The 16623-nt window shown below is 55.1% G+C and overlaps 5 protein-coding genes across 5 annotated transcripts; 2 read left to right on the forward strand and 3 right to left on the reverse strand.

The window, feature by feature from the left end:
- Window positions 1–983: 983 nt before the first annotated feature.
- Window positions 984–1632, reverse strand: LRP88_05204 (uncharacterized protein; the record flags this gene model as incomplete). Its single annotated transcript, XM_083241763.1, has 2 exons — window positions 984–1558; window positions 1614–1632. 2 exons carry the CDS (start codon window positions 1630–1632, stop codon window positions 984–986), a joined length of 594 nt encoding a protein of 197 aa, XP_083102911.1.
- A 777-nt stretch (window positions 1633–2409) lies between these two features.
- On the forward strand, window positions 2410–3156 carry LRP88_05205 (uncharacterized protein; the record flags this gene model as incomplete). Its single annotated transcript, XM_083241764.1, has 1 exon — window positions 2410–3156. One exon carries the CDS (start codon window positions 2410–2412, stop codon window positions 3154–3156), a length of 747 nt encoding a protein of 248 aa, XP_083102912.1.
- Window positions 3157–4078: 922 nt separating this feature from the next.
- On the forward strand, window positions 4079–4761 carry LRP88_05206 (riboflavin kinase; the record flags this gene model as incomplete). Its single annotated transcript, XM_083241765.1, has 2 exons — window positions 4079–4186; window positions 4237–4761. The coding sequence occupies 2 exons, from the start codon at window positions 4079–4081 to the stop codon at window positions 4759–4761; spliced, it is 633 nt and encodes a 210-aa protein (XP_083102913.1).
- Window positions 4762–5151: 390 nt separating this feature from the next.
- LRP88_05207 (Zn(II)2Cys6 transcription factor domain-containing protein) lies at window positions 5152–7417 on the reverse strand (the record flags this gene model as incomplete). The annotated part of the gene is made up of 3 exons (XM_083241766.1): window positions 5152–5202; window positions 5256–6958; window positions 7189–7417. 3 exons carry the CDS (start codon window positions 7415–7417, stop codon window positions 5152–5154), a joined length of 1983 nt encoding a protein of 660 aa, XP_083102914.1.
- Window positions 7418–13760: 6343 nt separating this feature from the next.
- Window positions 13761–16047, reverse strand: LRP88_05208 (major facilitator superfamily domain-containing protein; the record flags this gene model as incomplete). Its single annotated transcript, XM_083241767.1, has 6 exons — window positions 13761–13921; window positions 14167–14236; window positions 14359–14395; window positions 14595–15123; window positions 15178–15668; window positions 15728–16047. The coding sequence occupies 6 exons, from the start codon at window positions 16045–16047 to the stop codon at window positions 13761–13763; spliced, it is 1608 nt and encodes a 535-aa protein (XP_083102915.1).
- Between the last annotated feature and the right edge of the window lie 576 nt (window positions 16048–16623).

Raw genomic sequence — 16623 nt, forward strand, 5'->3', positions numbered from 1 at the left:
AAGAGAGTTCCAAAACGAGGACAAGATCCCAGCGTTCTTCCGACGGCTGTGGAACCTGATCATTTCCATGGCGTCCCGGATACAACCCGAGGATGAGCGCTTCGACATGCTTGTGCGGTTATTGAAACGACTCCAAAACCTGCGTTCTGGGTTGATTCTACCATGGCTTGGTATGGCGGCGGTGTGGAAGGATATGCCGCTGCTTGGGGAATGCTTGCGCGAGGTCGCAGATTGTCAGTTTCCCCTTGATGCCCTTCACAGTCAAGTGTCGCTGGGCTGACAAGTTGACCAGCTTCCTTTATGACTGCTACTTCTTCTTCTCCGGCTAAATGGATCTCTTTGCAGTCCCTATTTGCCCGCCTCTACGGCAAGGGAATCGCGGAGCGTACCGACCTTGCCATCTGGGTGCTGCGTGAAGCGCTAGAAGAGTCGTTGCCGTACGGTTCGGCGCGCCATGCAATGCTGGAGGGGGCATGCCAATAGATTCAGCATGCAGGTCAAGCCTTGTTCATACGTGCCCAGTCCACTAAAAGGCTGACGGACTCTGAAGCCCGGGTGTTGAGAGTCGGCGGGCTGGTGAAAGGTATGCAGCCTGGTGTAACCAAGGATCGATGGGAATTTTGGCGGCAGAGGCTGGAACTACTGGGGGAACAGTCGGAGCAGGGAGTGAAGCGAAAGGTGGAATATGCTGCGAGACACATGAAAGTGTTGGAAGAAGCGTATGCCAGGAGGGAGACGAGGCAGTTGAGGCAGCAGTTCGTGAGTGATTGGTTGGCGGCCGACAATTGACAATCAGCGGGTGACGGTTGGTATACAGACACGCATCAAGTGGTAGAAGCAAGCGGTTATCCATAGATTCAATCAAGAGGCACAAGAAAATGTGCAATCGTGCTCATCATGTCGGTGCAAATGCCAAAACCCACCATGGCTCAAACTCCCGGACGCCAGACTCATTGATGCATAAAACGACCAAGTGATGCCTTTCAAGCGTACATCATATCGCCATCCTCCTCCTCGCTATCTTCGACGACCGGAGCCTCCTTCTTCTTGGCCAAGTCCTGGCGACACATGGGACAGGTGCCCTTGCTGCGCAGCCAGGGGCCGACGCACTCGAGGTCGAAGCGGTGGGCGCCGTTGCAGGGCAGCTCGACGACGAGGCAGTACTCGTCCTCGAGGTAAGGCACCTTGCAGATGGCGCAGTCGTCGTCCTTGTCGAGGGTCTTGCGGTTCACCCGATCGAGAGAGTCGACAAACTCTTGCGACACGCCGCGCAGACGGGTGGGGGGATCATGGATGTCGTCCTCAAGGGAGCTGATGAGGGACTCGAGGAACTCGCGGTTGCCCTCGGTCGGAGCGGTGACGTGCAAGGTCTGCAGCTGATCCTGGAGGAGGCGGAAGAGCGCGGCCGTGTCGACGGGCGTGGGAGTAGCGTGCGGGTTGTGATGCGGGGTCTGGTCGCCCGAGGGCTCAGAGAGCTGGTTGAGGAGGGAGAAGAAGGAGGCCATGTCGACGCGGCGGCCAGAGCGGCGAGGCTCGGCGAACTTGACGTTGTGCTCGACTAGATGAAGCTGTTAGTAGAAGTTTGCGATGGATGGAGGGGGAGGGGTTAGTACCTTCGTATTGAGTAGCCATTGCGAGTATGTAGCGGGTGGCGAGGTGTTCTAGAGAGTATTGGTGTTTAGCGAGGTATAAGACTTGTACAAAAGAGCAAGATCATATAAGTGGAGAGAGTAGGCGACAGGATATCGTCGTGGACAGTTCAAGTCAGACGCAGGCAGAAGATGATGTCGCAAGTCAAAAATCCATGGGCGTCCGTTGACACTGCGGAGAAGGAAAGTGGGGGGGACTTGTAAAGAGCTTAGCAGCTTGGACCCCTGCGAACCACTGAAGCTTGGCGCTGAGAGGGACGATATGAAGGTCAGCACTTGGGATCTTGGGACTCGATTAGATGCTGACAGCTTCACTTACACGTTCTTTCATCTGATGTCTTTTGGAGCAAAGTATCATGCATCGAATCAAACCCAATTCAAGTACCTGAGCCACTGTTTTGGGCCTTGTACAGTTATCACATGTCAATAGAAACCAGCTGGTATCAGCCAGTACAGGCTGGTTGGTACCGTACCTACCAGGGAGGTCTCCCGCATGGCGTCACCGCCCCGAAAGTCCGCTCCGCCCGGGTTAGCATCTCCCGTCTCGATTCTCTTGTCTCCAGACATGATTTAAAGTTTCGGCTCCTTCTCACACCGTATATAAACCGGGGGGTTTTACGCTCGTCTTGAGTCTCTTGGCTGTCGTTTCTAGCCCTGATACCCCTGTCTCTGTTTGATATCCACCGATAAAAACCTTTTCGCAACGCTGCTGAAGATAACAACCTCGAACCAACAAGCACACAATCTAGAATCACGCACAATGGCGACTCCTCCTCCTTCTGCTGCCATCATCGGCTCTACCGGCCTCGTCGGCGGCCACATCCTATCGACTCTCCTCGCCGTCGAGATATTCACTCCCGTCCATACCATCACACGCCGCGCACCCAAGACCGAATCACCTCGCCTTGACGCCGTCGTCGACGCAGACACCTCCAAATGGGCTAGTCTTCTGTCCAGCTTCGCCCCCACACCCTCGGTCGTCTTCTCCGCCCTGGGCACCACACGCGCTGCTGCCGGAGGACTTGCCAACCAGTGGAAGATTGATCACGACCTCAATGTCGAGCTTGTCAAGGCGGCCAAGGCTGCGGGAACGGGAACATTCGTCTTTATCTCGAGTGGGGGCACGCGGGGCTTCCCCTCGAGCATGGCACCATACAGCAAGATGAAGAACGGTGTCGAGGACGCAATCAAGGAGCAGGATTTCCAACAAGCCGTCATCCTCAAGCCAGGCATGATCCTCGGCCATAGGGAGCATAGCCGCGCGCTCGAGGGAATCATCCAGGGAGCCGTCAACGGGATCGGCAGGCTCAGCACCGCGGCAAAGGACGCTGTTGGCCAGGACGCCGAGGTGATTGGCAGGGCGGCCGTCAGGGCTGCGCAGTTGGCCGCTGAGGGCAAGGCGCCCAGCAAGTACTGGGTCGTCGAGGCGGCCGACATTGTCAGGCTGGGACGGACAGAATGGGCGGGCAAGGAGAAGGCCGAGGAGGAGGTGAAGGCTCAGGCGTAGTGAGACGGATGATCTGTGTTGGATCTCTATCACGGTCGCTTTTATGCGCTGGCAGATGCCGTCACACGCTCCTTTTGCCTCTGTTGCTCTCGGACTCGAAGCCCAGAGATGCTACACGACGTTACGCTGCCTTTCACAACCTCTTGTACTTGTGTTTTTCGAGAGCATGTGGATGCTCATGTCCGGCGGGTTTGGCCTCCCGTAAAGGTCAAGACTCTTCTAGTTTCTGATACCATTGTTGGAGGAATTGCGTGAGAAGGGATGAAATTGACGAATACCAGAGAATATCGACAGAGAAGACCTGACAGGGAGAAAGTAGGAATTATATCAATACCCCATCTATCAACTCATCTTATATGGCTTCAAACTGAGAGTGAATGTACGAGTGAGACAGAATGACTTGTTACTGCACGTATTATTAGTCGAGTCAGCCCGTTCCGTCCGTCTTGCGCCAGTCTTACAAAGCAACCATCCATCTTATCTCCACAACTAGAGAGATATACCTCTTTTCCTCTCCCCTTCTGCCTATTCACTCTCATCTTACAGCCAATTGAACAAAAAGCCACTATCTAGGGCATAGTAAGCACACGGAAGACAACTCTCCGAATCTCACCCTCCTTCCTCCGCACTTCGACGTCCCTAACACTTCCGCGCGCCGGTTTTCTGCCCCGCGTCGAGCCCCACCGCTGGCACACTCATCATCGCCAGCCCTCCATCGTCTTCCATCAAGTTCTCACTCTGAGATTCAGCTGCTCACTCACAAGAACCTGTCCACAGTGAGAACTGAATCTCTATACACTTGTGTAGGACATTAGACTAACTTGGACTATAGCTTTTGGTCAAATTTTCTGTGTCGTGAGAGTCAACCTCTTGACTGTGAGCAGAATCACCTAAACCAGTTATTACCGACTTCAAGATAACAATGTCCTCTCGTCCCTCCATCGTCGGCCCTGATGCTGGGCCCGACGCCCCTTATCCTCTTCACATGGAAGGCAACGTCATCTCCGGCTTTGGTCGGGGCTCCAAAGAGGTACGCAAACACTCTCACTGTGAACTATCAAAGACTCACAAAGCCTTCAGCTCGGCATCCCAACTGCCAACCTTCCCGTAGATGCCGCCCTCACCCCCTGGATCGCTGATATGCCTTCAGGCGTCTACTTTGGCTACGCCTCCCTCGCCTTGCCCAGCACGCACCCGGATCACCCCGATGCCACCACTTCTAAGGACGCTCCCAGCAGCAACGAGGCGGCTCTCCTGGCATCTGCCCCTCAGAGCAACCCACCCTTCCACATCTTCCCCATGGTCATGTCCATTGGCTACAACCCCTTTTACAAGAACACCGTCCGCAGCGCCGAGGTCCATGTCCTGCACAAGTTCACTGCTGATTTCTACGACGTGCCTATGCGTCTGCTCATCCTTGGCTTCATCCGTGAAGAGAAAGACTACAAGAGCCTAGACGCTCTTATCGAGGACATCAACTTTGACTGCGAGGTCGCCAAGAACAGTCTCGCACGCGAGGGCTGGGTGCCGTCCAAGGGGCGTGTCATTGGTGGTGCAAATGTTGATGGGAAGCTGGATGCTCAGTGGCTTACTCGGACCGCGTGATAGACGAATGGGCCGTCGTTTGGATAGACGGACAAGGCAAAAGGCACGAGGAGTTATGGATAAACAAATGGATATAGAAGATACAAGTCTTTCAACACCCCTTGCATTTCATTTCTCGTTTCGCTCTCCTAGTCACTATCCGGGTATCGTGCGAAACCCTCTGCTTATCCAACAGCACCGGCATTAAACCATGTACATGAAACTACATCGCATCATGACTAGTCACCCATCTAGGGGCACATGTTCTGTCTGGTCTCTCTTCCGGTCTAGGGCCCCTCCCTCGAGGGCCAAGAAGAGAGAGGGCGTATTCTCGTAGAAAAAGAACCTCCCGTCCTGCACAAAGTAAAGGGAGAATGAACGTATCATCAAGGTCCCCAGCAGTCTGCTTCACTAGACTGCGAGTTGCTGAGGTCCTTGGTCAGGTAAATATCGTGGCAAAAACTAGACAATGTTAGTCAACAGCTCGCAAGACACCTTTCATCACAGCAACTCACGTTTATGATAATCATCATGGGAATGTCAAAAACATCCCGCTTAATGGTCCAGCAATAGGTGCATTCCACCTTGCCGTCCTTCTCGATCCTCGAGATGCCGTGCGAGCCGTCGATTCGCGTCACTCGGCTGCTGAGAATGCCTGGTTGCGCATCTTTCTGGGAACCTGGCTCTTTCTGGTCCGGGTCCTGCGGTGCTCGGTACTTGTTGAGTCGACAGCTTCGTTGTACCTTGCCTCGGCTATCCTCGAATGCTAGTTGTGAAAAGTCTTGGTAAAACTCGACAACACTATCGTCGTCCAACAGCTCACCCAAGAACACGGGCTGAGGTCGTCCACCGCTGAGGTCAAGCATGGCCCTCTGAGGTCGCGGTGTCGTCATCTCGCCCTGTGTGTTGTGTTCTGGCGTGTTGGTTCCGTTGGTCGATCGGCCGCTGTAAATATTTACGTTCAGGTTGGGCTCCTTTCCGAGCAATACATCCTTTGTCCACCCAGTCAGCGCTGTGAACTCTTTGTTAACGGCGGCAACTTCTCCCGATCTTCGGCAGACGATCGTAGGGGCACAGCAGTGCTGGAGGAAATCGTCGTACTCGACCAAGGTACGCTGGAAGCACTTCTCCATGAAGACGAGATCTTGTCTGGTCAGGTCTTTGGTGCATGAGATGAACGACGGTCGAATTTCGCCAAGCGCTTTGGCGATCCGCAGCAGCTTGTTGCCGGGCAGACGATTTCGAAGGACGGCCACCATGTTGTGGAATCCGGTGGTATAAGGATACGGCTCCTTGACGCTCTCGTAGATGGCGGCAGAGTCTCGTTGCCTCTTGCCGAGGATCGATTTGGGGCCAGCCTTGGTGTGTTTCGGCCTGGGTCGTGTCGCGGCCGGGACCGTAGGGATACCAGCAAAGTTGTGGTTTGGTGAACCATCCATGCCCGCAACAGAGTGCGGGCTTGCTGTCGTGTCCGTACTTGGGCTGGCAAGGCTCGTAGGCCCAGCTGCAATGGCATAAGCATGGGGTAGTCCGTGCTGGAGGTTGCCCTGCGCATATAGAGACTGGTTATTTTGGTCCATACCCGAGAAGTCGGCCCCCAACATGGGATGATCAAAGCCGTTGTTTGCGTTCCCGAACAGGGCGGCATAGTTTGCCTCAGTTGTCGGAGTTTGTGACATGGAGTTCTCCCGCGGAGGCGTCTCAGCGCCGAGGGCCATCTTGTTGAGGATGCCAAACTCCCATCCGGCGTACTGACTACCAAAGTTGAGACCTTCAAGATCAAAGTTGTACAGGGCAGGGTTACTGGGATCAAAGAGAGCATTGAAGTCCATGTTACCTGCAGGCATCATGTTGTTCATGGGCGCAGCATTGTTGATTGGACCTTGAAATGACGTCGGAGATGCTTGGGGGTTGAAGGGTGGCAGGCCGTCGATGCCAACCGGGGTCTGGGCACCGGCCGAGTAGACAGGTAAAGACGCGGTGCTTCCCTGGGAGAAGAAGTTGCTGCCCGTGGTCGACAGGTTATCCGAGTGACTCGAGCTGTGACGATGGCCGTTGGTTCGCGAGGGCGTAGGGTTGGGGTTGTAATTGGGTCCGAGGACGGGTCGAAGGGCCTCCGGGGGAGCATCATGGAGGTATTTGGCCTTCTTGCGGACGCCATCCTGGCAGGCATCGGCGAGGCCTCGCTTGATGCATCTTTGGCATGGTCTCTCATCTCCTATGGGAAGATGTCAGTTTTGAACCTTGCTTATGAGGTACGCCCATCTCAACCGTCGGCCCCCTCCCGTGAGGCGACAAGAAAGGGGTAGCAGAGCAGAGCCGCAGCCGCAAACGCTGGTCGTTGGCTGAGGTAACTGAAAGGTCAAACTTCACTAGAGAGAGAACCCGCATCATGATAATCGACGCATAAAGGCACGAGGCCAAGATGGTCGTCGCAAGAGGACTTACCACAAGTCAGATGAGCCCGCTGACACGCAAAGCACGCCCTCCGCGCCTTTTTCCTTCTGGGGCGCAGGGGGTCCTTGGGGTCGTACTTCTTCTTGACCTCGGTGGTGCTCTCGGTGGTGCTCTGCTCCGTCATCTTCTCGTCGTCCTTGAGAAAAGTCTCGGTGTCGTCCTCGTTCTCAGACATGACATCTGAGACCTCAGCACCGTTCTCCTCCATCTCGTGCGGCATGGTGTCTTAGGTTTTATATACAGGCCTGGGGCCGACGCGACGTATGGCGACGGCTGGAATATCCTCCTCTGAGCCCGGGGGCTTTACCTGGGTTGCTGCACAAAGAGCGGCCCGGGAATGCAGACTCCGAATACCCAGAAACCTTTTTTTGTTTCTCTCTCTTCTCACTCACTCACTCTCTCTTGTCCCCCTTTCAGATACCTTTGCGGAACCACACCTACTCAAGCCTCCGTGGCACAGCCAAGAAGGGGCAGGACCGTCGTCGAATTGGAGTCGCGATGTGCGCTGTTCACAAGGACAACAACCCCCCACGGTGGCGTGGAAATGCGCGCAGGATTTCCCCTGGATCGTCGTTGATGCCGACGCCGGCGCGTGCTATGTGCGTGATGTAAGATTGGGAGCAAGCCTCAGGCCGGGCGGCTGCGCTGCGCTGCGGTAGGACGGGTTATGGCGTTGGGCGCAAACGAGGCCAGAGGGCTGTATGCAGCTATGGTTATGTGAGCAAGCCTTGGCCAGGACGAGACCGAAATTGGTCGGTCAAGCTCGTATTCTGGACGGGGTGTGCTCGGATGAGGCCCAATGGAGTCCACAAGCAGAGTACGCAAAGAGGCGTTCCCGTGCGACGTAGAGGCAGTCGATAGCAAGTCGCAGGCGTCGTGAGGCTGCAGGTGTCGTCACCGAAGAGGCCAAGGAGGTGGAAGAGTCACGGCTCTGATTCGACCAAGGCGGGGGTGGGCTCGATGATCGCCGGGCACAAGACACTCGCGGTCGAGGTTGTAGACGGGGTATTAGAAAGCGGCGCAAGGCGAGGCGACACGACGGACGAGGACGGGCGACGGACGGACGATGACGAGGGAGGGGAGAAAGAATAGGATGCAGCTACCCGAGGGCCATGAGGGTTGGCTGCACCCAGCACCGGCCAATCTAGCAACAACGCGCACTACAGCGGCTCACACGGCGTCGGCGACCGTAACAGCGGGCTGCGGTGACAGCGTAGCGTTGTGCAGAGATGAGGCATGCGAACCAGGCGCGGCGCGGGGGAGGGAGGAGGAGCGCCGACAGCGCGGAGGAGGCGGATCGCAAATAGCGAGGAGGTCGAACGGGACGATGTGGAATGAAGGATTGAAGGTTGAAGAGGAAGAGAAGAAGAAAAGTCGGAAGGAGAGCCGGCGAGGCGATTCGCAGAATAAATCGTCAGCGGTCAATGGCTGATTCGAGCTCTGTCAGAAGCCAGAGGGTCAGGCGATGAGGCGGTGGGCTCTCTGGTGGTTGGTGGACAGCGCAGACGCCACAGGACAGGGCAGGACAGACAGGGCAGTGGCAGCTGGATGTGCGTGCGTGCTTGCTTGCCTGCGTGTGCGTGTAGGTGCGTGCTAGGGGATCCTAGAATTCCAGTAGCAGTGGGTTTGCGGATTGGATTGGATGTGGATGTCGTCGACGTGGGAGTGGGAGGATGTGGATTAGGGGATATGGATATAGGTGGATGGAGGGCGGATAATAGGCCAGGCTGAGGTCTACCGGTACGTGTGGAGGGTCGTGACAAAGGTGGTGAGAATTGTGGGCATGAGCAGCAAGTGACAGCAACAAGGAAGTCAAGGACAACGTTTTTTGTCAATGTCGATGGATGCCCAGACCGAGCATCAGCGCCAGGGCTAAACTCGACTCTGACGGATAAATGGTCCAAGGGAAAAAGCAAGCAGACAGTAACGAGGCCCGGGCCAAGGCCGGCCGAGGCACCATCGACATGTGCGGAAGTGGGCGGATGATCGCGGCTACGGCCCATTTAGGAAAGTGAGCGGGTGTGTCGACTCAAGACCATCACATCAAATCCAATGGGAACGCGACTGTGCGGCGCAGCAATTGATGAACTGGCGGAGGCCAATACGACGTGATGATGATGATGCTGAAAGGCTCACACAGGGTGGGTGAATATTTTGGCATCCTTCCATGATTGCTTTTCCGGTCCCCTGTTGTCATTCATTACAAGTGCGCACGCCGCAGCGCAGAACATAGCCGCACTCACACATGCAGCAACCCCCTGGGCGACATGGAGAGCCCTCCACCACAAGGCATGGGTATCAGCGGCAATGAGATTGAAGAAGCCAACACGAGTGATTCAGAATATCCCAATAATCATGAAGAATCTGACAACAAGTGTCGACCCAAGTGGATTTGATGTACTAATATGGCTGATACTCGAACTGGTTTATGCCTCATCCATGGCCCTGCCTGCCCCTTGGTTCGCAATGCAAATTTGGCACCCGCTTACACGGATAGAGCATCGAAATGGAAAGTCAAAAAAGTTTTGACTGCGGGGTTTGTCAGTGGAGATGAATGGCCCGCGCCGGGGGGAAACTTGGCGTCGTCCATTGGTCCGATGATAGCTTCGCTCCTTCAAGGTTGTCATGCTTGTACCTGCGACTTTTTGATCACGTCTTTCTTTGGGTTTGGCGCGCTCCCGACACCTCGGGTTGGGAGCCGAAATGGTCGGCGTCTCTCAGCTGGCTTTATGCGACAACGTGGAAGGCACTAGAAAGGAGTGTAGTATAGAGTACCTCCTCGATCGCATAGACTGCGCCAATTCAATTCAACCTCAACACACGCAGAAAAGCTCTGGCCTCCCGCTGAGCCGCCAGACTGAATCCATTGATCCATCGAGAGGGCCTTCCCCCAACCACCTCCTTCGACTCGCCCCCGCCGCTCACTCACCTTGGCTTAGGCCACTGCGCCGTGGATCGTGGACAGGGAATGGAGAGAGGGAAGGATCCTTGGCCTTGTCTGCTTTGCTTGCTTGGGCCTGGATCTGGACCTGCAACGCCTGGGCGCGCCTAGGTTTAGAAAATGCCCGTCACGCAAGGATCCGGGGGTGACCAACTAACAGAAAGAAGAACAGCTGTATCCTTCAAATAGAAAATAAATTCACTCTCAGCTTTCAAAGCTCGAGCGCGGTTCACAGTCTCCAGCCTCCTCCCCAGATTTCGTCCCATTTTCCCAATGGAACCGGAACCCAATAAATCGAAGCCCAAAGAAAACCCCCTAGTCTCGAGTGGTGATTCGTACCTCGTCGGTGACCGGGGTCCTTGGATGAAAAAGCTAGTGTCGTGCGACTGCAGCACCGTTGCGACAAGGTGCGGCGCCGGGCTGATGTTGGATAACTTGGGGACTGCCAGATTATCCCAGGTGCAGCTGAGCGCGTTTACAAGAGATATCAGATAACAGTTTGTCTTTACTCTGGAACCGGACTCTTCTCCGGGTAGACTTGCTGAGCAGCTCATCATGTTATGCATGTCGTCGGGAGACACGCGCTGATCATGTAAATGACAAACCTCGCCGACAGAGCCCCAGCATCAGAGCTCACCTCACCGCAGAGGCAAACGAAAGGAAAAGAAAGGCGCCGGCGTCCGCGGTCAATAGGCCGGTGTGGGCGCGGCCGGTGGGCGGCGTCCAAGGTAAGGTACCCGAAACCCGCACAGGAGGACAAAAAAAGACATCAACCGGGGGACACACGCACACATAATGTACGTACATACGTGACAGGGGGTGTAGTGTGTGCGAAGTGGGTGAGAAATGGTGTTAGTACGTACTTGAAGGGTTACGGATCCGTACTACAGTTTCTATTAATCACCTTGTTTCCTTTTATGACGGGTTTACGTATGCGGGACATGCACTTTACGTACGGCGCACTTGGCAGTGAGAAGAAAGAGGGAGGAAATTGCAATGTGTATGCGTACCCGGTGAGGAACTCGTCGAGAAGCCGGCTGGCCGGAGACATGGGACGCGGGGGTGGTTAGATACCGAGCCCGGATGCCGGAGGTGGAGGCGGAGGCGGAAGGCCGCCGAAGAAGGGCTCATCGGTGTGTGTGTGCCTCTGCGCGCGCGTGCGCGTACGTGTGTGTGAGCTGTATCAAAGCATCTACAAAGCTTTCAGGGTTCTCGATTGGATTCCTCTCTATCCAGGGTTCATTTCTTTGATATCGCCGTCCGCCGCTTCCCGTCGGTGGCCGAGGTCTCTTGTTCACCAGACTGCCTATTGATGGATGTGCAAGTGTCAAAAGGCTTCTGTCTCGCGTCATCTTACACCCCCAGACTTTTCTCACACCGACCAATCAAGCCCCCATAACTAACTTGTTTTTCTTGCAAGTATCCGCGGTCCCCGTCATGTGCAGCCCCAAAACCAGTACCCGTGCCTGATTATCAGTAAGAAGCCGTCAATTGATGAGACATGAGACGGCCCGCCGTCTTGGCGCGTAGTCAGAATTACAATACCACGTCGGCATTGTGTGTTTGAGGGTTGTATTTTCAGCTGTCCATGCGTGGGGAATCTTCATGATCGGAACTAGGTAGGGTAATTAATTAACTGACAAGGTGACGACGGGGGAAGGCTTCATCTTCAGCTCGGCATACCGAGGTCACGTCAGGAACCCCTTGCCAATGGCCCATCTGCTTTCTTTTGGCCCCCTCCTTTCACCACGTTTCTCACCTCAGGAGGCCTTTTACTTTCTTTTTCTTCTCTGTCTATCCTTCGTTTGTCCGCGTGCGGCTGTGGTGGCCTGCATGACAGCGGCGGCAGCCAGAAGATTGCACATGGATCCCATGAGCCCGACTTTGGCACATGCTGGGCCACTCTCGTCTTGTTTCTTTTTCCTCTTCCACAAGATATGTGGAGGGCGTGCGCGCTCTCCCCTGTGGTTGGACAGAGCCCGGATCCATGCTGTTGGTTGAAGGAAACCTGGAGTCGAGGCTGCGATAGCCGAGGAGTTATGGGTCCCCCTCGTAGATTTCCCAGAGGAGAGGCTCTTACACCCTTGTCGATCTCGACGGTAGTTTTCCCACCCAGCTCGTGGTTGGTCCGTAGTTGCGCCTCGTTGACGTCTCTTGAGTTCCAGGCTGAGGGACTCCATCAGCCTGCGTCTTGAGCTGGCATGAGGGGCGTCGTGTCTCTTGTTCGTGTTTGTGTTTTTCAAGTCGGTCCCTGACTTGAACAGATCTACCTTTTCCTGAATCTGTCTCGGCCACTTGTCTTACAAGCATCGACAGGACATGGGATCCCACACCTTTGCCGCGGCCACCCACAGCACCACCTCTGTCAAGTTCTAGACTTGGATCTGAGATGTTGGTTGTTGCCTCGAGGGTTGAATATCATGTACGTAGCATACCATATGCTGTCAGAATCAGGCAGAGTTTATGCCATGGTGCTGCTCAAAAGTCTTAGAACTCTTCATCTCTGTTCAAGATGTGTTGCCATGACACGCACGTATTCGCATTCAACTGGCTCATGCCTCCATCCTTGTCGCATATTCTCCGCTGTGCTGTACATACGTCGTACGCACAAGTACACGCGCATTGCATCCCGTCTGCCTGCCTCTCCTCTGCCACAGGCGGCATACATACATACGACAGAAGAAAGACAAACAGGCAAGACAAGGCCCGCTGGTCCTCGGCTCTGGCAGATCCCCTCCCCTCCCTCTCCATCTCCCCGGATTTCTTTTCATGCAGATCGTCCGTCTCAGGCAAGATACGGCGGCAGGCTCGCCAACCGAGGCCAGATGTGAGTAAGATCGATCGCTGCTGCTGGTCAAGTTGCTTTTGTCTCTACTCAACTTGATACGGAGAGACAAGCAACAACTGCCGACTCTACCATGGACAAGCCCTTCCCCGCCTCACATCTCACCCTCGATCGGTCCCAGGCCTCCCTCACCAGCTGTCAATTGTCAAGTCCCCCCACACATTTCAGCGGCCCGGGCGGGTCTCTCTGTTGAAGATCACCAAGCTTGCTTTTTTCTATATTCGCTGTATTATCCATTACTGTACCCCTAGATGAAGGCCCCTCTGGCAATGTCACTGCCCCTAACGCGCCCTCTCTAGGGCGCCCGTACTCGAGTCTCGCGCTCTTTACAGTCTCCCACGTTGATAGTTACTCCAATAGTCCAGTTCAGTCCACCCCGCCATGTATGTATGCAAGAAATCCAGTAGACGCCAGCAGCATCCAGCCCCACGAAGCTAGACCTGACTATCTCTCACCTCCATGTGAAACCCACCCGTCTGCCGCAGCCGCCGCCTTCAGGTCTCGATGGCCCTGAGACCGCAGGGGACGAAACTCTGGTCGCCCGGGGATGCTGCGGTGCCTGATCCGGTGGCGCGGCGCCGTGGAGGAGCCCTCGCAACTACCTATTCGTGCGCTAGACTTGCATGCGCGGCACACGAGACAGGCAAGACGCGACGGTGAGGTGTTGCATGACGGCTGCCGCGTCCTGCTCTTGCAGGCGCCGAGCTCGTCATGACGTTGTCGTCGTTTCTTCATGCTCTGATATAACCCAGATAAGGTGCTGTGCCTCAAGGCCGCTTACGACGTAGCGAAGCGGCTGTTGGCCCTGATACGCTTGCCGTACCGGAAAAAGATATACGGGAAAGGCATCATGGCGACCGTCAGAAAGGCCAGCAGCGAAGAAGCCCAATGGTAGTTGAGCTTCTCATACATTTGGTTTCCAAAGAGGGGAAAAGCGGCTGAAAAATCGGTAGTTAGCATTGATCGTGATCTCATGCCATCCCCTTTCAATCCTTCTCTCAGTTCCTCCCAACAAATCCTAACGTCTCCGAGTTCCCCGGTGCCCGCAGGAGCAGCGGGACCCGCACTCCGGAACCGGGGGACGACGATGAGAGACGAAGGACGGGCACCGGCGGCGGTGAAGAAGATGGGATGGAAGAAGCGAATGGGCGGAGAGTGCGGAACAAGAGGTCAACCAACTCACCAGCAAAGGCGCAGCGCACGAATGCATTGGCGGCCAGGGCGCTCGCGGCGTACTGCGGATACGCATCCACCTAGGTATCTGGCGTCAGCACTGTCTTCTCTCTGGCACGAGCTCCCCAGCTCAGGCCAAGCTTCCCAGCCTTCTGGGTTACCCAGCATACGGTGAGCCTGTGCTTGTGTGACGGCAACTCACCAGGAAGGTAAAGATTCCGCTGAAGACGAGGAGTGTCCTATAGGTAGCAAATATCAACCGGTTAGCCGCAGCTCTTTGCTTGGGGGATACGAGATCAGGGAGGACGCAATGGTCATGACCAAGCCGTGACTAAGACCAGAGCACGATCCCGTGGATTTGGTTCCTGTCTCATTGCTGAGACATGGGCCATGTACTCCCCGAGGTTGTGCGAGGCCTGCCAGTCTGTGTTGACTTACCCAGCTCCAAAGATGGCTGCTCCGATGATGGGCACTATCCAGTGAACCCAGGGATAGCAAGACCAGCCGAACATGAAGATGCCTGCCGGCACGAGGATTGAACCTAGGATGGCTGGTGGCAGCCTGAACTCGGGCTCACTCTTGCCCTCGACGCCCGATTCCTCGCTCAGTCGGCGGATGAGGTTGACCCGAATACGATGCCACACGGGATCGAGGCAGGCGGCGAGCACCATACCCACGAGGATACCCAAGAATGTGAGACCGACCTGCCACAGGTTGAAGCCGTAGACGTTGATAAAGACAAGGGGGAACGCTCCGAAGAAGAGGTACAGGATGCCGAGGAGGATAGCTGAGAAGATGCACAGGTTGAGACACATGGGCTCGAAGATGAGGAGCTGAAAGGGGCGAAGAAGGGAGCGTCCGATGGCGCTGGCGACAGACTTTTGCGTCTTTTCGTTGGGGGCCTTCCATCTCTCGTCTCCAGTTTCCTTTCGAGTCTGTCTCGCTTTGTCTCTGACCAAGATTGGATCTGTTGATATTATGTTAGCCCCTGACACTGTTCAACTCAGAGCAGACAACTCACGATAGGTCTCGGGAACAAGAAACACAATCCCCAGCAACAAGCCAAACGCCCAGATCAGCATCACATAGTAGGTCCACCGCCAGTCGACGTTGTAGTTGATGAATCCACCGATAAGGGGTCCGATAGAAGGGCCGACGAACGGCGCGATCGAGAACATGAGCATGGGCGCTTGCAGCTCGTTAGAAGCGAATAGATCACCCACGGTGCCGCCAGACACGGCAAGGAACGCGCTACCGGCGAAGCCATCGAAGAAGCGACCGACGAGCACAGTTTCGATGTTCTTGGCTACGGCCTGGGGAATGATCCAGATGACGTACATGGTCCACGAGACGAGATAGATGGGCCGTCGGCCGTAGAACTCGCTCAGGGGACTCATGAACAAGGGGCCCAGTGCAATACCGAGAACGAATAGCGATAGACCCAGCGTCGAGACGATGCGCGAGTTGCCAAACTCGGCTTGCATCTGCGCATATGTCGACGTGTAGATGGAACTAGCTGCGGTTCTGCCACTTGTGAGTGTGTTTCTTGGATGTTCGAGATGGTCACTTACACGCAAAAGCTGGCGAACGAGACAATAAAGACAATTATCCACTTCCTCGCCTTGCCGAAGCTGCGCGGGCACAGAGGATCTTGGTCGCCATTCTCAAATCCCACCTCAAAGGGATCCTTCTCTGTCTCATCCGTTTGCGAGTCCTCATCGGGATCACAGCTGTATCCGTTCTGAGACCGGATGTGCTGGAGCGCATCTTCTGCTCGCGACTGCGTCTTGGAGATGCGGCTCGTCGATTGTATGGGAGCAAAGGCGGGGGCGTTATCCTGGGCGTTGATTGTGCCCGAGTTGGTTGAAGCCTTTTCGACGTCGCGATCCATGGTTGAGAATCAGGGCGATGATACGCGTGCAAGTATTGTTAATTGAGTCCCCGACAACGGCACAGATCCCGAGAGTTCCATCTCGACTCGAGAGTGGCAGCTCCCCAGTTCAAATACCATCTCCTAATCAGCCTAGTCCAGCTTCTTGTTCAGACCTCGCTCTCGTCACTCGGTGTCAAGGGACGCCAGTGCATTACTCATCGCTAAACAAGCTTCTTCACCCCACCATGAACGTGGAAGGCAACCTCCAACTGCCCAATGGACGGGCATTGAACGGGGATCGGCCGTCTAGATCGGATATTAGCTCCCGGGGAGCGGCCGCCTGGAGTTTGCTAGGTAACGGCCCGGCCGATGCAGATGCCGTACAGACCCACGTTGGCTGAGGAAAAATCAAGACCCCAGGAGAAAGGCATGAGCTTATCCTTCCCTAAACGTAGCTAATATTATGTGGATAGAATGTATATAGGAGATGACTTCTTTTAGGATATCTTTTGTATGATTTTAGTAGATTTTATACAAATTTATGTTAATACTTTGGAGGAAATCTACCTTGAATGCTGTTCTGGTGTCTCTTTT

This window comes from Fusarium phalaenopsidis (genome assembly GCF_050370095.1).
Source record: "Fusarium phalaenopsidis strain FUZ10S chromosome Unknown contig_32292, whole genome shotgun sequence".
Lineage (NCBI taxonomy): Eukaryota > Fungi > Ascomycota > Sordariomycetes > Hypocreales > Nectriaceae > Fusarium > Fusarium phalaenopsidis.